The sequence below is a fragment of the Myodes glareolus genome, chromosome 17 (genome assembly GCF_982192425.1).
Source record: "Myodes glareolus chromosome 17, mMyoGla1.1, whole genome shotgun sequence".
Lineage (NCBI taxonomy): Eukaryota > Metazoa > Chordata > Mammalia > Rodentia > Cricetidae > Myodes > Myodes glareolus.
Genome location: NC_142042.1, coordinates 65473008 through 65499619, shown reverse-complemented (window position 1 = coordinate 65499619; position 26612 = coordinate 65473008). Strand labels below are relative to the sequence as shown.

The window sequence follows — 26612 nt, the reverse complement described above, 5'->3', positions numbered from 1 at the left end:
TTTTTCCCCTTCAAGACCGGGTTTCTCTGTAGCTTTGGTGCCTGTCCTGGAACTCATTTTGTGGACCAGACCGGCCTCAAACTCACAGAGATCTGCCTGCCTCTGCCTCCTGAGAGCTGGGATTGATTAAAGGTGTGTGCCACCACCGCCCGGCTTTCTTTGTGTAGCCCTGGCTGTACTGGAACTCACAGAAACCTGCCTGCCCCTCCCGAGATTAAAGGCATTCATCACCACTGAGGGTCCCACCCCCAGAATTTTAACACAAGAATTTTCAACTATAAAAGGGACATTAATACATCACAAAAAATGGCTATATGGCCATTTTAAGGAACCCAAAAAATAAACAGAAAGCTTGAGTTGAATTTGAGAGAACAATTTGTTATAATGAACCAGAAATACAAGATTCCACTGAACTGAACAGCTGACAAAACATAGTTGAAATTAAACCTTCAAGAGGGTCAAATAAAGGCAGTTATGTGGATTAGACCAAGATTGGTTCTGGACATAGGTAACTGCATTTCAGCATGAGTAGCATATGACACCTTCCCAACAGTTAGTTTGTAAACAGTCTCCCACCCTTGTATCTTCTGCCACATAAAATGGCTTCTTTTATACTAAATGTGTACAGGCCCCCTGGACATGACACAAAGCCAAAAAACTTAAAAATCTTATTTTAGGGTGGAAATTGTACATATCCAACTCAGCAAGTCAGCTGCCACTTATGCAACGTCAAGGACCAAACCAAGTGGCTACCTCGTGGAAGACTTTCCTGGCCCAGTAGCAGGGTCAACATTTCCAAATTACCACCTTCACCATCAACCTAGCAGACACACACCTTTATAAAGTTTTAGCTATGACCAGAAAGCTTTTAAGGAAGATGTAGAACTCTATACATACATTAGTGAGAACACTGGCTCCTTCTGGGACCATAAAGATGAACAGAAGAAATACTAAAATGACAGCACACACGGCAGGTGAAGCAGACTGGAAAAAGGTTCTACTCACAAAGCCAACGCATTCCTGTTGAAATACAAGTCTGGGTGACTAGATAAACAACAAAACAAACTCAACCAAATCAAAGGAAAATAGGGTTTCATGTAACACAGTATCAAAAAGTAGACGGAACAGACTAAATGCCCCAACTGGTAGCAGGCAAGTCCACAACCTATTGTGATAGGTCCTCCAGCATCAATCAGATTTCTTCTCATGTTTTCTCAAGGCTTTTTTTTTTTTGTTTTTTTTTTTTTATATAGATGTGGTGACTTTAACAAGAGTCTAACAGGTGGATAGGCAGGCAGGCTTCAATCATTGGTTTCAGGATCTGTCTGTGCCATGTAGGCATCCAACTCAGCATCCAGGTGTCCTTTAGTTTTCGACATGTATGCATCCAACTGGTTGTCCAGCTGCTCCTTGGTCAATACAGGGCGAGTGAGGGCACCTCTCCCTCGGCCACGGCCACGGCCCCGGCCTCCAAAGCCCCCTCTTCCTCGACCTATCATACCCCGACCTGGCCAAATTGAAAAAGAAAAAAAAATAAAGAAGACAGTTACACACAGGTTTGATGGTTCCTAGAAGAAGTGCCCCATTATACTTTGGGGCCTAGCTGAGAGAAGCTCAAGGGTAAAGAGGAAAGTATGAAAGGACAAGAAACACACTGGGTAGAAAGCAATACATGGAAAGCACACACAGTGAGTCCCTCTTACGTATTCATCTTTAAATGCTACTAAGAAAAAAAAATCTGCCCCTCCCACTTTGAGACAGGGTCTTGCCATGCAGACCAGCTAGCCTTAAACTTGCACTCCTGGGCAGGAGTGTAGCTCAGTCGGTAGGGTGCTTGTCTAGTATGGACGAAGCCCTGGGTTCAATCCTCAGCACCACATAACACACACTTGTAATTCTAGCATCTGGGAGGCAAAAGCAGGAGAATCATAAATTCAAGGCCAGCCAGGGCTATAGGAGACCCTGTCTCAAAAACAAGAGCCTCCCAGTTGCTGGGATTATAGGTGTGTATAATTAGCTGAAAAAAATTAAACAACATTAGCAAAGATTCCTAAGACAAAGGAACCACCAAAAGCTTGGAACTTACTAAGTTCATAATTAAAACACATTAAATTAAAATATATAATCCTAGTTAGTTAGGAGGCAGTAAAAAGGGCAGAGAATCCAGGGTATTCACAGTAATCTTCTGTATTACCTCATCTGTTATTCTAGAGAAAAAAACTTAGCTGCTTAGGACAACTATTATCTGAGAAATCATTTCAATTCGGTAACCTAACACTCAGCTTTCTCAAAATCGACTAGTCTTTCCTAACTTCTGAAATCTCTCTCAGAAACCATGTCATGACAATCTGGCAATTGTCTTGGAAATCTGGAAATCCTGAAACCCATACAAGCTTATACTTCATTCAATAAGCCAAGGGACATAGAATGGCAGAGAAAAAAAATACACCCTTGTTATCAAATGTTCTAAGTTATTCTTCAGCACTATCAATGTTGTGGATTATGAAGACCTATCCCACACTTTAGAAAGAACAAGAACAATTATTTATAGAGCTTACTAGAGTAAGATGGTCAACCCATCAACAGGTGTTGGGAGTTTCTTGTTAAGCTCTTAAGCCAGAAAACCTCCCATGAAATTTGGCACTGACACCACCATCATTAAACTCTTCTAATTTGGTCCATGAGATCATAACACAAGAATCAAGGCACCAAGGTAAGATTACTAACAGCCAGTTGGCTAACTGGTAAAAACACATCTTTCTGCATTAATCAGGAAAACTGTGTTTAGTTCTTCATAAATCCTATGTTTAATTTCTTGGTTTCAGTGCCAACAACAGGTGCCAGGACTCATCCCACTACCACACAGCACTGGATCTAGAGTCTCATGCAGTCTAAGCATGTGCTATAGCACAGAGCTACATCCTTCACCTTTATCTCCCTCTTACTTTGAGGGGTGTAAGATTGAACCCAGCACCTCACATATGCCAGAGAAGTGTTCACTGTGCTTTACCTCAATTCCACTTCTCCTATCTCTGTTAAACTGGCTATGGCCTATAGAATGGGTGTGTAATGGTGGTGGTGGTGGCAACAGCAGGTAGATACAGAAAAAGGAAAAAATCCAAGCTGGTCACTGCATCATTTTAATAGAACACTTTAAATTTCTAAAAACCTGGAGAATGCTAAAATGTGGCTCTGGAAAATGTACCTGACTGTTAATCCTAACAGACCTTTGCATTATCAGCATGTTAATTTAGAAAACAAGCCAGTTTCAAAAAAAAAACAAACAAGACAAACAAACAAGCCTGCCTGACTTGAAGCTGTGCAGAAAGGTGGCTCTGAGTTTTGAAGGGAGGAAAATAAGGGGAGCTACTCTCTGAAGTTGGTAGCTGACTAACCTCTACCACCGATTCCGCCACGACCCATAGCTCCACGCCCTAGGCCCCCTCTCCCAGGACCTCCACGACCTCGAACACCACCTCTTCTTAAGCCCATTCGGGGAGCTACGGCTCGTCCACCTCGGAGCAGGTTTTGACCTTGGAGAGGAGGCATACAATGTATATGCAGGTAAATCCAATAGAGACAAAGTAGATTCTAACCAAAGGAAGGCGGTGAGGGTTAAATAGTAATAATTAGTTAATGTTTAGTCTGGGTGGGGCAAACTGCACAGTGTGTGTGAGCAGATTAAGTTTATTCAATTTAGTAATTCTGATCATAGCCATCTTTGGAAAAAGCTGGGACTTAAGTTCATAAATTTAAGAAGCTAACAATCAGATGCCTGGCATTATGGTAGATTTAAAAATAAATGTTATAATTCCTGTTTTCAATATATTCTTGAAGGGATAAGAACTTTACAAGGGAACAGGGTAACATGTCCCAAGAGAATGATACAGATAGGTAGGCACTATGGATCAAACTGTCCCCTCTCTTCCAGATTTAATAGTTTTTCGCTTCAGGAAGGTAGTCAGTTAGTCATGACACAGGTCAAAAGACCTATACTTTTTTTCTTGGTATTGAGGATATTCAACCCAGGGCCTCGCACATGCTAACCACTCATTTCTTAACTTATTTCCAGAACTTCAATGTGCTTTGATTCAAGCAGCAGCAGGTGTTTTCAAATGGAATGGAGATGACATGAATTACCTGTTGCTATGAAGGTCATAGCCTCTCACCATTGCACATTATCAGAAAAGGAATGATATCGATAAAACACATGCAGCAGTACTAAAAATGTGATTTCAAAAGTTATTAATTAGATTAATACAAATTTAGGATTAAAGATGCTAAACAAATGTGACCATAAGAAGCTCAAGAGAAAGGGGAAGAGGATAGAGTCCAACCACTCTCAGCTACACACAAACACTGACCTCGGAGAGACATCCCGCCCCTAAGCAGAGTCCTGGTGGCACGTCCCCCACGTAGTCCTCCTCCTCGGGGCAAGCCTCTCTGGATTATGGGTAGGCCTCTTCCTCCAATTGCTCCCCTGGCCAGGGCACCTATGGGTCGGCCTAAACGTGCCTGGATGTTACTCTTACCCAGGCGCTGCTTTAAGCTCTTCTGGAAAAAAAGGTGTTAGAGGATTGAGATCAAAAAAAAAAAAAAAAAAAGCAATTCAGTGGGATTAGGCAGTTTAAAGAATAGGGACAAAAGAGGCAAGTGAGGCACCTGGTGTGGAGGGTATAAGCCTGTTGTGGGTAACATAGAACCCCAAGCAAAAAGACTTTATTTACCTCAAAATATGGATAAAGCAGAATTGTGATCCAGAAAAAAAGCTCTAAGAAGTTCTAGCATGGTGTACAAAAGTGGCACCAGTGCAGACAACCTTACTAATATGACTATTCACGTGACACAGCAGTAGCTGCAAACTTGCTGCTTCTTAGCCACAGGTTGACAATGACACGTCTTCATCCATACCTGCCCAAGAACTACACTGTTTGGAAAGGCTTACTCACACACCACGGGAAGTGCATCACATTCTGGTAAACTTAAATTACAAGTTCACTTGAATTCTTGAGACTTAAGGACAAGATTGGCTTCTCAGGCAAAGAGGCCAGTGTGTTCCAGTTTTCCTTTGAGTATCTATCGCCAGACGATCCTTTTTATTTTATTTTTTTTTACCTTTAAGATGCAAATAAACAAACAAACAAAATCAACAATCCTCTCCTTACATTTCTTAAAAATCTGTAAGTTCCACATTTCCCATTGCCAACAGTTTCCTTAAGCCAGAAGAATGGCCTTGAACACATATATCCAAATATCTTCATAGAGAGTCAGTTAAATTCATGTTAAAATTAAAACAAGTAATCTATTAACCACAAAGAACCACACAGAGAGTAAGTACATACTGGATATATCAATTTTCAATAATTAGTTTCTCCAAAGGCTCTGAAGATCACATCTCAGATAGATTTCTTCAAAGGAAAAGGAGACAATATAGCCTCAAATATAACTAAGACTAGCAATTCTGGTCTTCCATAAAGCCAGTCAATATTAACGAAAATGGTCTTCTTGCACACAATTCACTTCCGTCACACACTAATGGCACAGACATACAAATGCCTGTGCATATACACTTTTCCTGAATTAAGAGCTCTGAAAAAGATGCTGAAATATTAGCTTTCCAGCACAAAATCTTAAATGCTTCCAATTAGAGGAGAAAGGCTCTTATCATTAGGCACTTAGCACAGGCAGGCAAAAGCGACCTCAAGGGCCTGTCTCGTTACTCCCCCAATTACCACAGTAATTATTTTTTGTGGTGCTTGGGCTTGAAATTCATGCCCATGGTAGGCAAATACTTTACCACTGAACTGTACCTCCAGATATTAGCACACAACTATGAAGTCACAATTGCATTCTCATGTTCAATTACTGAGTATACTCATTCTCCTGAACAGTATAGCATGGAGTCCATCTCCATCCTTAGTTGCTACCCATCTTGGACACTCATAGTATACTCATAAAACTACTGTTTTTACTCCAGAGCTGTGCTGTATAATGAAGTAGTTACTAACCACATATACATACATATACATATATAACAATTTAGTTTTTGATCTGGGTGTGGTGAGTGGCACACCCCTTTAATCCCAGTATTCTGGAGGTATAAGTAGTTACAGTTCTGTGAGTCTGAGACCGCCCTGGTCTACATATAGAGCTCAGGCTAGTAGTAGTTACATATCGAGACACTAGTCTCAAAAGCACACCAAACAATAACAAAAACCAAAAACTAAACAAAATTTAGGTTGACCTTGAACTCATAATACCTGTATATTATGAGATAACCACTGTATACCCTTCATCTGGCCTTAATGTAAGTAAAAGAGGAAAAAAAAGGCCCTCCATCACACGAGCCACACTGGAAGTTTTTTACAGGACATAGGGCTACTGGACAGATTCAGAGTGTCCCACCAATGCTGAAGCTGATGTTTGCTGCTGCTTTAGAGATTAGCCTGTTGGAAGGACCTGGCACAGCATTATCAGAGATGTCATAATTTTTATTTACTCTTGGAAAACGGTGGGCCTATGGCTTATTGCTCTCCTGAGTCACGGATGAACCTAACCACTCCACAGCTGAAAGGTAGACAAAGCAGAAAGCCTTGCTTATTTTCAGTCAGTGAGCCCAAAAGGTTCAGAGTGAGGGGTGGGTGTTATAAGTGCTGACTCTATGCACAGCCATGCAGTGCTACCAGTTAAAGTCCTTACAGTTGCATGGCACCGCCCTCTGGACGCCCAGCCACAGCTTGGACATATCCTTCCACAGCCACTCTCCGGACTTGCATATAAAGTCTACGAATGATAAAGAGCAGGTTTTATTTCAGGCCTGAACAGGATTACCTCTTACTGGAAATGTGAAAGAGAACTAACATTTGATTATCCTGTATGCTTGCTCTACTGTGATGCAAAAGCTAGGAGTTGTTTTTAGCACTGAAAACCTTAGATCCAGGCCATTCAGACTCTACACTAGGAAGAATAAGATTATTCTAGCTTGGAAATCATTTTATAGATAGCTAAACAACTAAACAAAGTTATCCTCCTGTTTTTGGGAAGTGGTGAGAACTGAATCAGGGAGACTTTCTGCTTGCTAGGAAAGTGTTCTACCAATGAACAACACTCCCAGACTAAAGTTCTTTGTAGAAAAAGATTAAAAAAATTCTATTTCAAGAGCAAGGATCAGAAAATAACCAATAAATTCTCACCCATAAACCTACAGAGGTCAAACTCCTGAACAGAAAAAAGTACTAAAAAGTTACTTAAGCTGGGTGGTGGTGGCGGCACAGACCTTTAATCCCAGCACTTAGGAAGCAGAGGCAGACGCATCTCTGAGTTCAAGGCCAGCCTGATCTACAGAGTGAGTACCAGACAGCCAGGAATACACAGAGAAACCCTGTCCCGAAAAGAAAAGACAACAAAACCAAAAAAAGTTACTTAATTGGTACCTGCCCAAACAGGAATTCTTTGAGCATTTGTTCAGAGAAGTTTCAGCTTTTGCCTGAGCCATCTTCTAATCATCCATTATATCCTGACAGCCTTGGTGGACTGCCTGACACAGACTGCCAAAACCCATTCTCTCACCTGCTTAAGTTTTAATGCTGCCTGGACAGAGGGTCTATTCTCCATCTGCTGGGCCAGTCTTCTGTTTCTGGCACTGGCTAGCTGCTGCTGCTGCTGCATCGAAGCCCGAATATTCACTGGCATCGGCTGTTTGTTCTTCAGCATATTAGTAAAGCTTCAAGGTCGAACAAAATGGGTGTTTAAATAAAAGCTTTATTATAAAACACTTATTGGCATTTTCATGGCTTGCTAGACCAGGAGGCTCCAGATCCCACGAACTTTAAAGTGGCACATTTGGATCAAGGTGGATGTGGGTTAAAGACTCCTCTGTTTCCACAAACTTGCAAGAACCAGAAATTCAGAATGCAGTCAAGTGCAGCACAATTAAAAGTGATAACAAGGGCTCAGATAACAGCTCTTAGAGAAGTGGAAAGTAAGAAAAACACGCATTAAGCAAATATGATGACAAGAGACAGAGATGCAGTTATAAAGACAAACAAAATGCCTACACCTTTGGAGAGGGAAGGGTTCATTCTAAGGACAAACAGAAGGAAAAACCAGAACACCTTTAAAGTCCACTGAAATAGTACAGACAAATTACGTAAGTTTATTACATTCTAACATGTTACTTAGTAACACACAAACACAGGCAATTAACGTATCACATCTTAAAATATGAGCAGAGAAGTACATTTGCTTTAGAAGCAAAAACAGACATTAAATGCCTTGGGAGTTCTAACAACATGATAAAATGGCGAACGACACCAAATGAAACTCTCAGAAACAAAAACTGCCTTTAAATAAATTAATTTTTCTCAGTCTTCAAATAATCACCTTTTCTAACTCAGTACTTCTGAGAAATTTAAATTAATTCAACCACTTAAGAGCCTATGAGGACATTCTATCATTTCTGTTAAGTTTTATGGAAGAAAACACACAGCTGTCAAAAGAATTCAAAACAAAACAAACTAAAAAGCAGAATGGAAAGAAAGTGAAATGGAGCAAAGCAAGTGCCTCTTACAAGGCCCAAGAATGACATTCAGGGGCCTTTGGACATAGTTACGGCTTGCTACCTGCCTCTTACAGGCCAGACACAACACTGCCGGTCTTGGACTAGGCAGCAAGCCTACTGCAGCCAGGATATACCGTATCACCATGCTGCACCACCTGTATCAATGTTTAAAAAAAAAAGAGTGTGAGGAGTCCTTCAAAAAAAAATGTATCCCACCAGGTAAATAGTTCAGATAGCTTATCTACTGATAAGGGGTTTTGAAACAACCGCCCAATTTGTTTTGTGTACCACATTAGATGCAATTAAGAACAGAAGTCTGAAGCCTTCTGTTATTTAGCTTACAACTGGTTTTTGTGTATTGGACCCCAGGGCCAACTTAAGTAATGTTTTCTTAGGAAGGAGCTGAAGTTGCTGTTGGCTGCCTCACCGCTCATTTAGAGACATCTTGGTGGTGCTTTTTAGCACAACTTTCGGCGCCGACTGAGCAGCCATCTTCAAATCCCGAGAATCTACAAAGGACAATAGACATAATGAGTAAATTAAATCAGATCAAGATCTTGTTTTCTTTATTTCCTTTTTTTCTTTTGGCTTTTTTTTTTGAGACGGGGCTCTTTTGTGTAGCCTTGGCTGTCCTGGAACTCGACTGGTAGACCAGTTTGGCCTTGAACTCACATACCTACTACTGCACCAAGTGATTAAAGGTCTGAGCCACCACGGCCCAGCTGATTACAGTCTCCTGAAGAGCAAGACGTAAACCAATGAAAGGCTGGCCTATATTACAAACTGTTGAAGATCATATTAAAAATCATTTTAAGAACTTAAGTTTATATCTCAATTATGTTAATTTATTAAAATGTCAAAGCCCCAGTATGGACAATGTCTGCCAAAGTCTCCAAAATGGCAGAATCAGATGTAGTCAAGGCCTAGGAGCTTGGCTTTCACTCTTCCTTTCATCCTAGACTGATTTAGCCAAGGAATGTTAAAGACCCCACACCAAACTTCATTTACCTTAATGCCTGGACTTGGACCAATTAAACTACAATCTGGCAACGAGGGCTGGGGAACAGCAACTGGGGTTGGAGGGGGAGCTACCCAGGTGCATCTTAGGCGTCTATAAAAAACTGAAAGACAAGGATCAAGAACCGTGCAGGAGCCGGGAATTTAACACAGCTCAGCGCGGTACAGGGATTGTCTAGCACTAATGAAGCCCTAAGTTCAATTCCCAGCTGCGACAAGGGGAAGGGTGAGGTCATTGTGGATTACACTGTGACACTGAGGCACGAACTCTCTCTTACAAAGACAAATCAAAAGAAACAAATGCCTGATTTCAAAACCGATTCTCAATTCCGAATGCAAGTGGAGTTCTAGCAAGATATGTCAGCGTAAAGTCAGAAAAGGTTTACTTCGGGTATTCAACCTGAGAGTTCTCTGAAAAGCACGCCACAAAATTTAACCGTAGCCAGACCTGATGGCCAAGCTCAGGGCTAGCCTGGGTTACTTGAGAGGTCCTGCCTCAAACTAAAGGTTTCTTAAAAGAAATAAAAATAAGAGGTTGGGGACGTTAACTCGGAGCGCTTGTCTAGCCAAAGCAGGGTTTTGGGTCCCATTTCGGTGCCGCAAAACCAAATCCCTAGAGCGACCGCTAAATCCATCCCATTCTCAAATTCTCAAAGCCTCTCAAGACGGCCACTGGTCAGTTGCTTATTTCGTTGTTACCCCTACCCACCACCACCACCACTCTGGGGGGGCTGGGGCTCCGGCGTGGGGCGCTCGTCTAGATAAGCAAGGCTCGGGACCGTAAAGCCAGAACCAAACCACCGGAACCATACTGGACCAGCCGGACCAGTACCGCAGACGCCGCGGCCCGCTCAGCCCCCGCCTCCCGGCTCCGCCCCCTCCCCGGCCTGCGCGCCCCGCGGCTCGGCCCACACCTGCCACCCGCGCCGCCCGGCTCGCTGCCCTCGCCGCCCCGCCTCGGCTTCCCCGCAGAAACTCACCGAAGGAGACGGACGCCAGCGCTCCTCCCGGGGCTGCCACCACGGCTGCGGCGGGCGGGCCGGGGGCCGGCCGAACCTGAGCTGATGGGGCCCGCTCGGGTCAATTAGCTGGGCGGTTGAGTTAGATGCTTAAACGGTATGACGCGAAGCTCACTCCTTGCGGGTCGGGTACCTAGTCGGCCGATCGTCCCGCTCGTCAGGCCTGCCCTTTCCTTCCCTTCGTTTGTGCCACCACGGCCGGCGCCGCCAACTCCCGCTTGGTGCCCAAAACAAAATGGCTGCCAGGCATTCGTGCAGCGTGACTGGCTAAAATGGCGTCGACGCACTTGCGTCATTGCGCGCGCAACTAGGGGCGTGGTAGGTGCTTTGGCTGGCGCAGGAATCGCAGGCGAATCCCCAGGGATTTCGGCGAAGGTCCCTGTAGTTAGGTGTGGTACTCCGCCCATTGAGCAGTGGTCGGTGACCTTAATCGCTACGGTACCTTCTAAATTACCTTCTGGACGAGTTTACGCCCCACTTTGAAGGGGTTTCTGATTTCAAAGAGCAGCTTAGGTTTGATTGGAAGCAATGTTTGTATTGTTATCTCCAATCCCTAAACTAAAAGTAACTTTAAAAAGTCTTTATTAGAACCTCAGAGCCAAAAAAATTAAAAAAATTAATAATAATAATAATAATAATAATAGAACCTCCAGAGCCTGGGTGATTTGCTCTGGCCCTCTACTCATCGCTATTTGTGGTGTGTGGTTTTGTTTGGTTGGTTTTGGTTTTTGGAAACAGGGTTTTTCTGTGTTGACCATGCTATCTTCGAACTCACAAAGATCCGCCTGCCTCAGCCTCCCAAGTGCTGGAATTAAAGGGTGTGCCACCATGCCAGGCAATATGTTTTGTTATTATTGTTGCTTTTTTTGTTTTGTTTTGTTTTAGAGAGTTTGTGTAGCCTTGGCGCTCCTGGAACTAGATCCTCCTGCCTCTGCCATCCTAGTACTGGGATTATTGGCGTGGACTACCACACCCAGCTCTTCTGTGTCCTTTTATATGGGCTGCCATTAGAAGCTATGGCTAGTTTTCGGGTGGGTCTTCTCATGTTGAATTATCCAATAAAGCATATCATCTGTCACAGGTGTGCCTAGCCCTGTTTTAGTTTTAGTTGATTCCAGAAGTAGTCTGGTTGACAACTAGAATTAGCTATTACACAGGATGTCTTACTATGGAGCCCTGGCTGGCCTTGAACTCTCAGAGATCCTCTTGCTTCTGTCTCAGAGGGCTGGGATTAAAGGTGTACTTCACCAGGCTCTAGTTCAAGTCACCCCCAACCCCCTCCAGTGCCACGCACTGTGCTGGGTTTGAACTCGTTGAGCTAACACCCCCGTGTTTAGAACTGTAAATGGCTGTAAAGGCTGCCTTTGATGTATTTTCCTTTTTCCTTTCTTTGTTTTGTTTTGGTTCCCTCCACCACTGCCCCAGGTGTAGCCTTCTTTGTAGCCCTGACTGTCCTGAAGCTCATTCTATAGACCAGGTCGGCCTAGAATTTACAGAGATATGCCTACCTCTGCCTCCCGAGTGCTAGGATTAAAAGTGTGCCACCACTGCCCTGAATTTTCTTCAGTTTTTGATGGTTTGTGTGTTTTTGGTTTTGGAGATGGGCTCTGGCTATGTAGGTATGGGCTGGCTTGGAACTCAGAATCTTCCTGCTTCGTCCTTCAAGTCGCTTATATAAGTTCTTGAGAAGCCATTGGCACTTCAATTTCAGCTAAAAGTTTGGACCCCTTCATTTTTGGGTCTTGAGTGTTCCTTAAATAAGATAAACTCTCCAAGATAAGGAGCTGGGAGTGAGCCCTCATGTTTCACACATATCCAGACCAGAGGAGACAGACATTGACAGCTGGTGAGGGAAACCTATTTATTAGAGCGAGCGGCAGACCTGGACCACTGCTCCTGTGCCCTTGGTGAGAGACTGGGTAAGGATAGGGACATGGGGAGGGACATGTGGGGTGAGGAGAAATGGGCTAAAGGGGGAAGCCTGACATGGTGGAGAGGAAGGGCACTGCCCACTGGGGCCATGTGCTCAACTGTTCTCCCAGAAGAAGTTGTTACAAGCCACCGTGAGAGCAGCTACCAGCACGACATACTCCTGGAAGTCCACCTCCCCGTCTCCGTTTTCATCCAGTTCCTTCATTACCTTGTCCACAGCATCTGCATCCTTCTGGACCTGTGGAAGGAGAAGATGGAAATTTATACCACTAAGTTAGAGCCTGCACAGTGGTTGAGAGGCAGAAATGAGCAAGTGAGACTACTATGTATGGGAGTCTTCTGCAGCACTACAGACTGGTGCGCTCCTCTTGCCTGCAGAACCTAGCAGAGGTAATACTAACAACAGTTGCCATACATGATGGTCTACAATGTGACAAGTGCTAACCTAGGAACCTTACAGACTTTGTTTTAACAAAAGATACATAAAATAATTTAGGGCTCAGTGGCAGATGACTTTAATCCCAGCTCTCAGTGGGAAAAGAAACAAGTGATCTATTGAAGTTCAGGTCCAGTTGGGGCTACACAGTGAGTCCCTGTCTCAAAACAGAACAAAAGGGCTGGAGAGATGGCTCAGAGGTTAAGAGCATTGCCTGTTCTTCCAAAGGTCCTGAGTTCAATTCCCAGCAACCACATGATGGCTCACAACCATCTGTAATGAGGTCTGGTGCCCTCTTCTGGCCTGCAGCATACACACAGACAGAATATTGTATACATAATAAATAAATAAATAATTAAAAAACCAGAACAACAACAACAACAAAAAAACCAAAAACCCTGGTTTTTGCCACTTGACCCAAGCTGGCCTGGCACCTGAGGTTTACCTGGGTTTGTCTTGTTAGTGCCAGTATTGCAGATACATGCCACCACGCCTGTCTTTAACACTAATACAAATAATGTGGAGACATTTCTACTGCTTCTATTATATAGAGGAAACAAATTGACAGTTGGGGTATAGACAAAAGTTATACAGCAACAAAATAGCAGGGCCACAGCTTCATGAAGCCTAGCAGTCTGTCTCCTACTTCTCTGCATCCTCCAATCAAAGGAAGTTACTGAGCCTACTTCCCACCCTTCCTCCCATGCTTCTTTTCCCATGGACACCTTCTACAGTCTTCCCGTGGAAACCTGTGCCTCAAGTGCCATCTCAGTAGAGAAGCCATGCGACTTCAGAGAATTAATCTCCATAATTCTAAGGTTCCGTATTTCTTTCCATTCATGGTTTTACTTTCTCTGTTTGTTTGTTTGTTTGTTTGAGACAGGGTTTCTCTGTGTAGCCTTGGCTGTCCTAGAATTCACTCTGTAGACCAGGCTGGCTTCAGACTCACAGAGATCCACCTGCCTCTGCCTCTTGAGTGCTGAGATTAAAGGTGCGTGCCACCACGGCCTGGCCATGACTCCATTCTACGCTGTGGGTAGTGTTCTGGATAAATCTGCAGTGCCTAGTATTGACAGGCGGTCAGTAAACTAGGGCATTTTGACTTTAGCAGGGAGGAGTGAAGGGAGCCTGGAAAAACCTAGTAAACAATGGAAGAGGAAGCTGGTTGGGCCGAGCTCGGCATGAGGCAGGGATATAGCAGGGGCACCCATCCCTTCCTCCACCCTGTACCTCAACCCTCTGCTCACATCCAGAAAGCCGGAGAGTTCAGTTTGTAGCAGGTCTTTCAACTCCTTCTTGCTCAGCTTGTATTTGTCCCCCTCCTTGCCCGAATGGGCATGGAACACGTTGATGAGGGTCTCCATGGCAGTCTCCAGCTCAGAGCCCATTTCAGCAGTGCACCTACTCAACACTACAATGACGGAAGTGAGTTGTAAAGCAGGTTCGGGATATCTGGGGTCTGGGTAAGGGGGATCCTCAGGCTTGACCCTGGTTTCACAGCTCAAATAGTCACAGGATGCCCCCCCCCGTACTTTATTTTTCATTGAGATTTGACAATGTGGGAGAGACCTAGCACACGTAAGTCAGTCTAGCATTCTGGTCTCTCCAGAGGGAGTCAGGGATGGGCATGGAGACCGAGCAATAGAAACTGGGCAGCCTTAAGCATGCAACAGACATCTGCAGTAGCTGGCTCCTGGCTGCCTGGGCAGAGACGGGGTGGAGTGGGGAGGGGCAGGCATGGGTGTACACAGGGCAGCCTTCTAGCTCTATTTTTACCTTCCAGGCCTGTCATAGGCAAACTTTACTGTTATTGTAAGTGAGCTGAGGTTGCTGCCTATCCCAGGAAGAAGTCTGCTATCTTTGGTAGCTGATTCAGGGGTGTGGGGGTGTGGTAGTCAAGGTGGGAGGTTCAAGAGTTGTTGGAGAGGGGAGTTTCTCTGTTTGCAAGCTTCCTGTCAGCAGTGTGGCTCCTCCTCTTTAGGCACCGAGGATTAAACCCAGGTCATTTGGCTATGTCTCCATCTTTTTGTACTTGGGATTTATTTATTTATAACAGGGTTACATTCTGTAGCCTAGGCTATCCTTGAACTAGCTCAGGCTGGCCCTCAACTTGTGGGCAGTCCTGTCTCCATGTGCTGGGATTACTGGTGTGAGCTACCATGCCTGGCTTCCTTCTCTCCTCAGTATGTCATTTTGTCTTCTCTGGGGCATGCTTCCCATACCTCCTGTTCTACTTATCTCCTCTGCAAAGCCACCCCTTTTCATCAGGTAGGCAGAAGGAAGAGAGAGAGAAATGTCCGTGGTTTTTCCATGCAGACAGCTTCTAGGGAGGGAGCTAACCTGAAGGCGTTGTCTCTGATGCTGGCTGTCCTTGCCTGCCTCAGGCCAGCTCTCAGGTAGCGACAGGGGGAGCAGGATAGGGCTGGTTTGTGTTGAGATAAAGGACTGAGCGCAGGAGGTCATTTGAGCTCAAGGGGTTGGGTGAGAGCAGGAGAATGGACTGCTATACTAGGGGGCCTCAGTCCTTTGGCTCTGGGAGGGTCCTGCTTCCCACAGCCTCGAGGGTAGCTCAGATGTCTCAGATCAGGTGTCCCCATCCTTCCTCACCACTGTGCAGACTGGACAATAGGTCCTGATTAGATGACATCCCAGCTCTTCAATGGAGCCCTTGTGACTGTCACCTGAATCCAGTCACAAGAAGCAGTTGTCACAGAGACGGGGGAGATAGAACCCAAGCCTGGCTGATGAAAGGGATAAGGGGGTGCTCAAGGGAGGAATTTGGGTGGCTCAGTTACCATCCTCATCTCTGGGGGGCATCTGGAGGTTTGCCTGGGGCCCTCCAGCAGATTGGAATTTTATGAAGGGAGGACCGAGGGGAAAAACTTTGGGGAGAGAGAAGTGGGGGTCAAGGCTGAAAAAACAGGGATAAGGAGGGGGTTTTGTGAAGGCAGAGATGGGACAGGGTACAGTGCCACAGACCCCCTTCTCATGATGTCACATGGCCTAGGCTCTGCTGCTAGACTTCCCTGGGAGCCTGTTCTTGACAAGGCTGGTTAGGGATGCCAGAGACTGAGGCTGGTGAGGGGGCAGGAACAGCCTTTCTTATTCTTACCCTAAAGGAGCAGGGCTGTCTCTTCCCCCTCTCCACACCTAGAGACTGCGGGGTCTGGCAAGAAGCACAGGGTCCTGTATAGGAAGGTCTGGTGGCCTGGGAACTGGGTGGCGTCCTCATTCACCAAGCTCTTAGCCCTCCGACCTTCACTCACCTCCTCTCCCTGCTTTCCAAACCTTATCTCTCCTAGATCCCAAAGCGCCCTTTCCCTTGACTCTCCCGGACCCTCCTGGCACCACTGTATCCTTTTCCAGGACTCGTGGGGTCTTTCTGAGACCCCCTTTTCTCCAGACTGGCTAAGCCAGGGACATATCCTAGTCAGGGTAGGGTACTCACGGTTGACTGGGCCTGGGGTGGCAGCAAGTTCTCGACAGACAGGCAGGCTGCAAATGTGGCACCTGGAGCGGTGAGGGGAGACCTGTCTTTTGCTGTCTTTCCCTGCCGACCCTCCTCCCCGCCGGCTCCACCCCTTCACAAACGACACCGTGAAGGGCCAGGGGCCAGGAGTGGACAGAGGCGCCCTCTGTCTCCCGGGCGGCAACTGGCTGCCCTATGTTTTTCTTGGTTGCACCCCCTCCCTGAGCCCAGCAGGAAGGAGGTGGAAAAGAAGCCCTGGGAAGTGTGCTGTGGTGCGGACTGAGCAGGGAAAGGGGGAAAGTTCTGCCCAGGGTTGCTTAGCCTATGCGTCTCTGTGAGGGACTTCTGACTCGGAGCTCAGCGAAGAATTTCAGTTGGGATTTCATTATGGGGGCCTCAGCCTGGGGCTTTCCGAGTGTCCTTGGACTGGAGGATCTTTTGCAGGGTCTCTGGTTTCTGAGACCGGGCTTTCCAGTACTGAATTCCCCAACTGTTTTTATTGTGATTATTCTAAACAACAACAGTGGCAGCCCTTTTGACAAGATTCCTGATTAGCCACCGTAATGGGGTGTGTGGGACCCTCTGATCCCTCTTGATCAGGCTCTGTCCTGGTCGCGTGGCGCAGTGTTGGGATGGCTAGTGACAGCAGGGGCGGTCCTCTCTTTTCCGAATCAGCGGAGGCGGAAACTTGACACTTCGGACTTGGGAGTGGCTCTCTTCTTCCCTGGTGCTTAAAAACTTCAGCCTGGAGGCTCCAGCTCAGCTCGCCGCATCCCACCTCCCTTCCCGGGTGAGTTACTCTGCCTGACTCTGCGGAGAGCCTGGAGGAGACTTTCTTTTCTTGATCAGTTTTCAGGTTCCTCCTTCCAAGTGGATTCATTCGGGCAGAGATTCAGGAAGTGACTTTCGGAAAGCAGGCAAAGGTCCTTGCAGGAGTATGTGGGTGGGTGAACAGAAATGAGGGGGATGAGTAGACGAATTTCTTCCTTTCCTGGAGCCCCGAGGGCACTGGGTGTCCATGCCAAATTCTTTGTGGGCTATGGGTCTGAGGAGTTTGGAGAGTCTCTTTCTGGACCTTGTCAACCATGGACAGGAGTGGGGAAGGTCGGTGGGGTCTGGGGCTGAGCACCCTCTGACCCCCTTAGACGAGCAGAGAAGATGGGTCTGGCCCGATTGAACCAGACCTGACCTCAGCTGGGCCTTTGCCAACCCTAAGCTTCTCCAGTGGCAGCATCTCGTCTGTGGGAGGGTGGAGACTCAACAAAAATAAGCATTGTAGACAAACAACTTCCTGACCCTGAGACAGGGAACGACAACAAGAAAGGACTATTAGAGCAGAGACCCCATATTTGGTGATACCACACTCAGAAGACTCCAAAGAAAAACCCTCAAAGATAGAGTGGATGCCACACAGAGAGACCACTACAGAGGTGTCCCTAAGGTAGACACTTAAGAAGGACGCACAGACGTGAGAGTCAGAAAAATAACTTCTGGAAGTGAAAGCAAACTAAATTCTGCTGCCTGTTCTGGGCCCTTCATCTTTCCCACGCTGACCCATCCAGGCAGTCACCCCACCCGTTCTTGGATCCCTAACTCTTGGTCTTTTTCTTCCCATCAGGTTGGTTTGTGAGGACATCAGCTCCTACTTTGCAGTACTAATGGCAGCAGAGCCACTGAGTGAACTGGAGGCAGCCATTGAGACTGTGGTTACCACTTTCTTCACCTTTGCAGGGCGGGAAGGACGGAAAGGCAGCCTGAGCCTCAATGAGTTTAAGGAACTGGTCACCCAGCAGTTGCCTCATTTGCTAAAGGTTGGTAGGGGTCTCTGGGACCGAGACTCTCTGTGCGAGCCACGTGATGACACTGAAGAGATTGTGAGTGCTGCGATGTAGGTGGTGCTGGGCTTCCCTGCCGTGTGTGCGCGTGTGCACGTGTGTGTGCATACACGTGTGTGTGCGTGCTTGTGTGTGCACTATGTGAACTAGATGAGCAAAGATGCTGTGTTGTGCAAATGGGAATGTGGTCTTGTTGGGGTCTGTCCTCCTGTTGAACAATGCCGTTGAGTGCTTGAGTCTACCTGTGTCTCTTGAGTCTCATTTTCTCAACATACTGCTGAACCCAGAGGTGGATTCCCAGAGATTTACAGACAGTAAGAACTAGAAGAAGGCTTAAAAAAAATCAAACTGCACCCAGACATGGTGCTGTCTGCCTGTGTGTCTGTAATCCCAGCACTCAGGAGGCTGAAACCAGGTTAGGGTGTTCTCAACAAACAACACATAAAGTCCTAGGGAGCTGTACTCTCGATGTAGCCAGGTCTATGAGGAACATCTTTGATTACTGCAGCTACCTATGAGGGCTTCCTCAGTTAGGTGCATTCTGCAGAGGTGGTTGGGGTTCTGATTTATCGACTTTAAGTTTGTTTGCTACTCTAGTCTGTTAACAGTTTATTTTAATCCTCTATGAAAATCCACAGGCACAGAAAAGTATGTGAAGATGGCTGTGGTCCCAGCACTCGGGAGGCAGAGGCAGGCAGAATCTCTGACTTTGAGGTGAGCCTGGTCTACAGAGCAAGTTCCAGGACAGCCAGGGCTACACAGAGAAACCCTTGTCTTAAAATACAACAACAAAAAAGAGTATGTGAATATGGAGTTTTATTTTATTTATTTATTTATTTTTATTTATTTATTTTGAGACAGGGTCTCACTATGTAGTATTGGCTGACCTGGAACTTGCTATGTAGTCTGGGCTGGCCTAGCCTGCCTCAGTTTCTCAAGGTCTGGGATTGTGATTGTACTGCCATGCCGAGCTCTTGAACTCTGTTTTAAAGATGGTCTCATGTAGTAGCTAAGGGTGGTCTCAAACTCCTAATTCTCCTGCCTCTACTTCACAAGTGCTGAGATTACAGGTGTGTGCCACCAGTCCCGACATGAATATGGATTCACATTTTTTTCCATTTTTATTTTATATGTATGGGTGTTTTGCCTGCAGTTGTATCAGTGTGCAACATTTGTGTGCTTGGAGCCTATAGAAACCAGAAGAGGGTCTCATCAGGTCATCTGAAACTGGAGTTGCAGAGGGTTGTGAACTGCCATTTGGGTGCGGGGAACAAAAACCTCTGTTCTTTACAAGGGCAGCAAGTGCTCTTAACTGGTGAGCCATCTCTCCAGCTCTCCTTTTTGTGTTTTTGGGACAGGGTTAAAAAAAATTGTGTAGTTCAACGTAGCCTTGAAGTCCTTGGAGCTCTCCTGTTTTGGCCTGGGCAGTGTTAGGTAGGATCCATTCGTGAGTGTCTTGGCTTCATCAAGGACCCGCAATCTCTTGACTGCTCCATTTTTATTTTCTCCCACCAACTCAGCTCCTCGTGGCTCTTCTTGATTGGCTCATGTTCTAAGAAACATCATTATAGTCATGCTTGCGAGCCTCTTGATCCTGTCTCTCTGTTTTGTCAGGACCCCCACATGCCTCCATTTCTGCCTAAATCCTCCCGTGTCTGCACTTGGAGAGCTGACTCTACCTAGGGGAGCACACAGCCAGTTTGGCTTGTTTCACCGAAGTTGTAACTACAAACTCCAAAGGTGCCCTTGGCCATGATGAGCAATTCTGCATTCCCTGTGAATGGTCAGGCCAGAACTTTTCCTTCCTCAGGTTCCAATACCTCTTTCCGCATTCTCCCAGTCACCAAGAAATCGACTCGCTTTGAAAATAAGCAACCAAGAAGGTTTTATGTGCCTTCCCCATCCCCAGCTCTTCTACTGGGACAGTGTATACTGTGCCTTCCTTGCGGTGCTCAGAAATGAGCTGTCAGTGCGGCTAAGGTCAGCTCTCTGCTGGTGTCCTGGATCCCATCCCCTCTCACCTGCTTAAAATGCTCGTTCCTGCAGCGATCCCCCCCCCCCCCCGCACTGTCAGCTTCCTTCCTCTGGGTCATTTGTATTAGTACAGTGTGCTGGAATTCATGACGGAATCAGCTTAGAACTCCATTACTTGGCCCCTTTACCTCCCAACTCAAAATGCTTTTATGTTAAGAGCCAGCATCCTCTTAGATCCGTAACAGACTCAACACCAAGCACTGGCAGTGAAATCTTCTTGGTAGTTTTAACATTTTTGAGGAAAGTGGGCTTAGTCTGCCCACCGTAGCCCGTCAGGGAGTCACTTTCCCTGGGCACATGGAGAGTCCTTGCCTTTCTGTACTGTGTCACTTTGTGGGGTGTAATAAGTCTTTCTCTGTCCTGCCAGCCAGCTCCCAGATGATAACATGGAGTCTTACTAATTATAAAAACTTGGCCATTAGCTTAGGCTGGTCTCACTAGCTCTTTCTTATTTTTCTTTTTTCTTTTTTTTAAAGATTTATTTATTTATTATGTATACAGTGTTTGTCTGTCTGTATGCTAGCTGGCCAGAAGAGGGCACCCGAACTCATTACAGATGGCTGTGAGCCACCATGTGGTTGCTGGGAATTGAACTCAGGACCTCTGGAAAAGCGGTCAGTGCTCTTAACCTCTGAGCCACCTCTCCAGCCCCCCACTAGCTCTTATAACTTAAATTAACTCATTTATTTTAATGAATGTTTTGACACTACCTCTCTTCCATCTTGCACTCTCTCTGTCTGGCTTCCCTATGGCTAATTCTGGTCAGCTAGTCACTGGCTCCACCCCCTATTTCAAGGTATAACTTTATTAAGCAGTCTGGGGGGTGTCAGAAGGTTATCAAGATATCCCACCACAGCTGGGTTCATGCTTGCCATATTTCTTGTGAAAGTCAGGCAGGTCTTAGAAACTTCACGATGTTTTTGGGAGTGACATCAGTACAGAAAGCTTCTGCTTCTTTATTTTTAATACTTACTGTCTTTTTATTTGATGTGTGTGGGTGCTTTGCCAGCATGCATGTCTGTGCCCTGTGTGTACAGTGTTGGTGGGGGCTGGAAGAGGGCATCAGATCCCCTGGAACTAGAGTTACAGACTGTTATTATTAGCATCATATGGGTGCTTGGAACTGAACTCTGATCCTTCAGAAGAGCAGTCAGCGCTCTTAACCACTGAGCCATCTCTCCAGCCCCATTAGTTTTTTTTTTTTTTTTTTTTTTTTAGACAGAAAATGTGTGTCCCAGGCTGACCTTGAATTTGAGATCTTCCCCCAAGATCTTCTGAAGTGTTACAGGTAGAGACACTACCACACCTATATCTTTTCTTCTCCTCCTTCTTCCTTATCCCCCTCCCCAAACCCCCCACCCCAGACAGGGTTTCTCTGTGTAGCCCTCCCTGGCTGTCAGGGAACATTCTGTTGACCAGCCTGGCCTTGAACTCAGCTTGCCTCCAAAGCACTGAGATTAAAGGTGTCTGCCACCCCTTCTAGCTTCTATTTCTTTTTTTTCTAAATTTATTTATTTATTATGTATGCAGTGTTCTGTCTGTCTGTGTGCTTGCTGGCCAGAAGAGGGCACCAGATCTCATTACAGATGGCTGTGAGCCACCATGTGGTTGCTGGGAATTGAACTTAGGACCTCTGGAAGAGCAGTCAGTGCTCTTAACCTCTGAGCCGTCTCTCCAGCCCTAGCTTCAGCTTCTTTTTCTTTTCTTTTCCTTTCCTTTCCTTTCCTTTCCTTTCCTTTCCTTTCCTTTCCTTTCCTTTCCTTTCCTTTCCTTTCCTTTCTTTTCCTTTCCTTCTTTAAAAAAATTTCTTGATACAGACTATCTCTATGTAGCCTTAGCCATCTTGGAACATGATAAGCCATCTCCCATTTCACTGGCCACTGTCCTTCTAATAAAAAAATATTGAGACACATTTTTTTCCTTGCTGTGTATTCTCAAACCCGTCTGTGCCTCACTCTAAAGCAGGCTGGCCTCCAGCTCACGGCTGTCTCCTTGCCTCAGCCCTGTCTCTGCTCTAACATTCCAGCTCTTCACAACCACGGCATTCTCTCTGGTCAGCCCTGGACACTGGCACCTGGGGGAAGGAGGCAGGAGGACCTGGAGTTCAAGGCCAGCTTGGCCGCTATAGTGAGAATTTGTCTCAAAACAAAGCAAAATCACGTAGAACTCAAATTAATTTTCTGTGCTTAGTGTGAAGAGAGAGAAATTTGGTTTTTATTCTCTAATTTTTTGGTTCACTTTTCTTATAATTGTGGCATTTATGTGTAAGTGCTGTTTCACTTGTTTTTTTTACTATTTTAAATAGGATTTCTCTTTATATTTTCTAACTTGTTAACATTCTTTTATTTTAAAAAGTGGATTTAATTTTTATTTTATGTGCATTAGTGTTTTGCTTGCCTGTGTGTCTGTGTGAGGGTGCCAGATACTCTGGAGCCAGAGGTATAGACAGTTATGAGCTGCCATGTGGGTGCTGAGAATTGAACCCAGGTCCTTTGGAAGAGCAGCCAGTGCTCTTAACCTCTGAGCCATCTCTCCAGCTCTCTGGTTAACATTCTTATAACTAAAAGCTATTAAAAATTATTTTTGAGACATGGGCTTAATATGTAGCCCAGGCTCGCCTCAAACTTGCTATGTAGCTATGAACAATCTTGAATTTCTGATCTTCCTGCTTCCACCTTCCAAATGCTAAAATTACAAGTATGTGCCATTATGCCAAGTTTATCTGTTAGTAATAGTTTTTGTGTGTATGGCACTAGAGATTGAAGCCAGGGCCTCTTGCATGTTAGGTAAACTCCCCAAAACTGAGATGTCTCTTTAGCCACCTCTTCTTTTGTTTTGGAAACACACACTCATTAAATAGCCCTTGAACTCAGGATCCTCCGGCCTTCGTCTCCTGGGTAGCTGTGGTTTCTGTCTATCACCAACAGGCCTGCATTATTTCTGTTTTTTTTTTTTTTTTGTGGTGGGGCAGGTGCAGGCAGGGGAGAAAGACACTGAGCTGTTGTGAGAGTATCTTCCGCTGCCTCAGCCAATAGTCGCTGGAGCAGGAGCCGGGAGCAGGAGCCGGGACCAAGCGCTGGAACCAAGCACCGGAACCAAGAGGGCCTGATCTGGATCTGTGTCTCTTTTTAGAAGAGAAATATACCACGCCCCAGTGGGCTGGTATTTCAGCGGCTATTGGCTGACGGAGTGGAAGTCGCTCCCCGCTGCACTGTGGGCTCGTGCTTCAGCGACTATTGGCTGAGGCAGCGGAAGATACTCCCACAACACAGAGCAGTAGTTAAGAATGGAACCCTGATTTAGAAAATCTTGGTTTGTGCTGGATCACTGGCTTAATGGTTAAGAGCACTGACTTCCCATCCAGAGGATCAGGTTTCTGTTCCATTGCCAGCATGATGGCTCATCACTGTCCACTCTCCAGTTCCGGGGGTCCACACCCTCTTTTGACCTCAGCAGGCTCCAGGTACATACATGGTACAAAGCTCGCATACAATTAAGATAAAAGAAAAAGCAACCTGGACTCAAATATAGGTTCTAGCTGTTCATCTGTGCTTGGTGCCAGTACCTGGCCTCTCTGGGGTTTAGGTTTCTTATCTGCAAGGCAGACTTGTCGTGCCTTTCTTGTTGGATTGGTGGTGTACTTCAGCCTGTACTTACTGAAGATCTACTCAGTCTTTTCCTGTCTTGGTGAACAAGCTTCAGCTGTGGACTGACATAAGAAGTATAGTGTTGAGGGTTGGAGAGATGGCTCAGTGGTTAAGAGCACTGGCTGCTCTTCCAGAGGTCCTGAGTTCAATTCCCAGCAACCACATGGAGGCTCACAGCCATCTGTAATGAGATCTGGTGCCCTCTTCTGGCCTGCAGGCATACATGGAGGCAGAATGTTGTATACACAATAAATAAATAAAATCTTTAAAAAAAATATAGCCTTGAACAAGGCAGACAAGGTCCTTGTGCCACAGAAGTCGTCATTCTAGTGGATCACGAGGATCAAATGAAATAAAAGGTAGTATAATATCACAATGCCTGGAGTCCAGGATGTAAGAGGTGGCCCTGCCACCTTCCCTTCCACTGGTAGTAGAGGCACTGTGCAATGAATGAGTGAGCTTATGACTCTGCTAAAAATCAAAACAAATCAAAACACTCCCCCAAACCAAACAAAACCAAAGGCCTCTATGAATTTGCTACGTGTCATCTAGAGATTTGTTTGGCAGATCTTTGTCAAGATGTTGAGCATGGGTGCTGGAGAGATGACTCAGTGGCTAGGCACACTGCTCTTGCAAAGGACCTAGATTCAGTTCCCAGCACCCAAATGGTAGCTTAAGTCCATCTGTAACTTCTCTTGAGATAGCATCCTTGGGTGGTTTGAAAGAAAATGGACCCCAAAGGGAGTGGCGCTATTTGAAGGTGTGGCTTTGTTGGAGTAGCTGTAGTCTTGTTGGAGGAAGTGTGTCACTGTGGAGGCGGGCTTTGAGGGTTCATATATGCTCAAGCCATGCCCAGTGAGACTCTGCTTCCTGTTGCCTTCTGATCAAGATGTAGCCAGCACCATGTTTGCCTGCATGACACCATGCTCCCTGTCATGATGATAATAGACTGAACCTCTGAACTGTAAGCTGCCACCTCAATTAAATGTTTTCCTTTATAAGAGTTACCGTGGTCATGGTGTCTCTTCACAGCAATTGAAACCCTAACTAAGACAATTCTTTTCTGACCTCTGTGAGCACCAGACATATATGTGGTATACATGCATACCACATGTTGGCAAAATGCTCACACATATACAATAAAATGAATGAGTCTAAACCCCCAAAACCTTAGTCTTGAGAATCAAGCTCTATGTGAGACATCTTTCCATTAGACATCCGTGAGTTATTCAGCCCTGACATTTATGGTTGTAATTGTTTATCTGGCAGCGAATCCTTTTATCACGAAGTCCGGCTTACAGAAGTCATTGGTCTGATAGCCGTGAGATGTTTTGTCGAGAGCACCCTAGTAAACCAGATAACCCAGCATCTTCGCTGTTCCTCTGACCTGCCAGGTGATGACAAAATCGAGGAGACGTTAGGACAATGCAGATGAGCAGGAGTGTATTGTGGAGGAGGAGGGTAATTTACAATCAGCCGCAGTGTCTGCCTGTGTCCCTCGCTGTGGGGCCTCCGGCAGGGCAGTCCTGGGTCCGTAGCCCCACCCTTCGTGTGTGTTGGTGCTGTTTGACGGAAGCACCTGATGGCACTTCTCTCTGTTACATCTTAGGACGTGGGCTCTCTGGATGAGAAGATGAAGAGCCTGGATGTGAACCAGGACTCGGAGCTGAAGTTCAATGAGTACTGGAGACTGATTGGGGAACTGGCAAAGGAAATCAGGAAGGAGAAAGCCCTGGAGATCCGGAAGAAATAAAGCCTGCTTGTCAGAAGAAGTAAAGCCTGCTTGTTGGGATGGGGGCCCAGCAGGGCCTGCTGGGCAGGGCCAGGCAGAACTTCACTCCCCCTAATAAAGCTTCCTTCTTGAAACACAGAGGCTTGTCTTTATATTCTACCCAGATTCCTTTTCTGGACACCAGGAAATGGGAAAGCTCCGTCTTTACCTGAGGTGAAAACATGAAAATTGAAGGCACTTTGAAGGCAAGGAATGTGGCTCATGCTCATGTATCCCACAGCATCTAGCATCCTACCGACTGTGTGATGGTTTTCATCCCTTTGGGGTTGAGGACAGAACTCAGGTCCTTGAGCACATGTGGCATAGTAATAGGCCTTGCGTTAAGTAGGTGCTCAATAAACACATAGTTGTTGGGTGAAAAATACAGAGATTGGAGGCCGGCAGCTCCTGGGGTTCAGCTCCATGGCTTCAGCTTCCAGTTTTCCCTATATAATTCCTGGAGTTTGTTCTTTGGTTGATGATGATAATACGAATACCTGCTAAACCTTTTACCCATATTACCCTAGTTAACTCTCAGCCCTCTTTTAGCTTTTTTCTTTCTTCTTGTGTTGTTATTGTTTTAATAATTTATTTATTTTTATTTTCTGTTTATTGGTGGTTTGCACGCATGTGTATCTGTGTGAGGCTGTCAGATCTTAGAGTTTGTAACTCCAAGATAGTTGTGAGCTGCCATGTAGGTGCTCTGGAAGAACAAGCAGTTGGTACTCCTGACTACTGAGCCACCTCTCCAGCCCCCTTGTCATTATTTTAAGATAGAGTCTCACTGTCTTCAGCAATCTTCCTTCCTCAGCCTCACAGGTGCTGGGGTCAATAGCAGGTGTGCTACCACTCCTTAGGGAGGTTAAGGTAACAAAGCTAGACCTGGCCTGGA

The 26612-nt window shown here is 45.8% G+C and overlaps 3 protein-coding genes across 8 annotated transcripts; 1 reads left to right on the top strand and 2 right to left on the bottom strand.

Moving 5' to 3' along the window:
• Positions 1-362: 362 nt before the first annotated feature.
• Chtop (chromatin target of PRMT1) lies at positions 363-10860 on the bottom strand. Of its 5 annotated transcripts, XM_087897309.1 has the most exons (8): positions 10558-10860; positions 9569-9681; positions 8988-9069; positions 7570-7723; positions 6700-6783; positions 4365-4554; positions 3396-3533; positions 363-1507 (listed from the first exon to the last, which is right to left on the bottom strand). In XM_087897309.1, the coding sequence occupies exons 3-8, from the start codon at positions 9050-9052 to the stop codon at positions 1302-1304; spliced, it is 837 nt and encodes a 278-aa protein (XP_087753435.1). In that variant the 5' UTR covers positions 9053-9069; positions 9569-9681; positions 10558-10860; the 3' UTR covers positions 363-1301. The 5 variants fall into 5 exon arrangements, with proteins under 5 accessions (XP_087753435.1, XP_087753434.1, XP_087753437.1 ...); XM_087897308.1 differs by lacking the exon at positions 9569-9681; XM_087897311.1 differs by lacking the exons at positions 6700-6783; positions 9569-9681 and having other exon boundaries at positions 10558-10857.
• A 1580-nt stretch (positions 10861-12440) lies between these two features.
• On the bottom strand, positions 12441-16572 carry S100a1 (S100 calcium binding protein A1). Its single transcript, XM_048456455.2, has 3 exons — positions 16413-16572; positions 14212-14375; positions 12441-12766 (listed from the first exon to the last, which is right to left on the bottom strand). Exons 2-3 carry the CDS (start codon positions 14350-14352, stop codon positions 12623-12625), a joined length of 285 nt encoding a protein of 94 aa, XP_048312412.1. The 5' UTR covers positions 14353-14375; positions 16413-16572; the 3' UTR covers positions 12441-12622.
• S100a13 (S100 calcium binding protein A13) lies at positions 12771-25819 on the top strand. Of its 2 annotated transcripts, XM_048456440.3 has the most exons (4): positions 12778-12918; positions 17109-17223; positions 18052-18244; positions 25559-25819. In XM_048456440.3, the coding sequence occupies exons 3-4, from the start codon at positions 18092-18094 to the stop codon at positions 25700-25702; spliced, it is 297 nt and encodes a 98-aa protein (XP_048312397.1). In that variant the 5' UTR covers positions 12778-12918; positions 17109-17223; positions 18052-18091; the 3' UTR covers positions 25703-25819. The 2 variants fall into 2 exon arrangements, with proteins under 2 accessions (XP_085534362.1, XP_048312397.1); XM_085678236.2 differs by lacking the exon at positions 17109-17223 and having other exon boundaries at positions 12771-12918.
• The last annotated feature ends 793 nt before the right edge of the window (positions 25820-26612 follow it).

What these genes read in the sequence shown, in the direction of transcription:
- S100a1 (XM_048456455.2), bottom strand. Translation starts at nt 14,352, where the DNA reads ATGGGCTCTGAGCTGGAGACTGCCATGGAGACCCTCATCAACGTGTTC. An exon ending in AACTCTCCGGCTTTCTGGAT is followed by an intron (nt 12,767 to 14,211) that starts GTGAGCAGAGGG and finishes CTCCTTCCACAG; the next exon opens with GTCCAGAAGGATGCAGATGC.
- Chtop (XM_087897309.1), bottom strand. Translation starts at nt 9,052, where the DNA reads ATGGCTGCTCAGTCGGCGCCGAAAGTTGTGCTAAAAAGCACCACCAAG. An exon ending in AAGATGTCTCTAAATGAGCG is followed by an intron (nt 7,724 to 8,987) that starts GTGAGGCAGCCA and finishes TCGACCTTGAAG; the next exon opens with CTTTACTAATATGCTGAAGA. An exon ending in TGGCGGAATCGGTGGTAGAG is followed by an intron (nt 1,508 to 3,395) that starts GTTAGTCAGCTA and finishes CAATTTGGCCAG; the next exon opens with GTCGGGGTATGATAGGTCGA.
- S100a13 (XM_085678236.2), top strand. Translation starts at nt 18,092, where the DNA reads ATGGCAGCAGAGCCACTGAGTGAACTGGAGGCAGCCATTGAGACTGTG. An exon ending in AGTTGCCTCATTTGCTAAAG is followed by an intron (nt 18,245 to 25,558) that starts GTTGGTAGGGGT and finishes GTTACATCTTAG; the next exon opens with GACGTGGGCTCTCTGGATGA.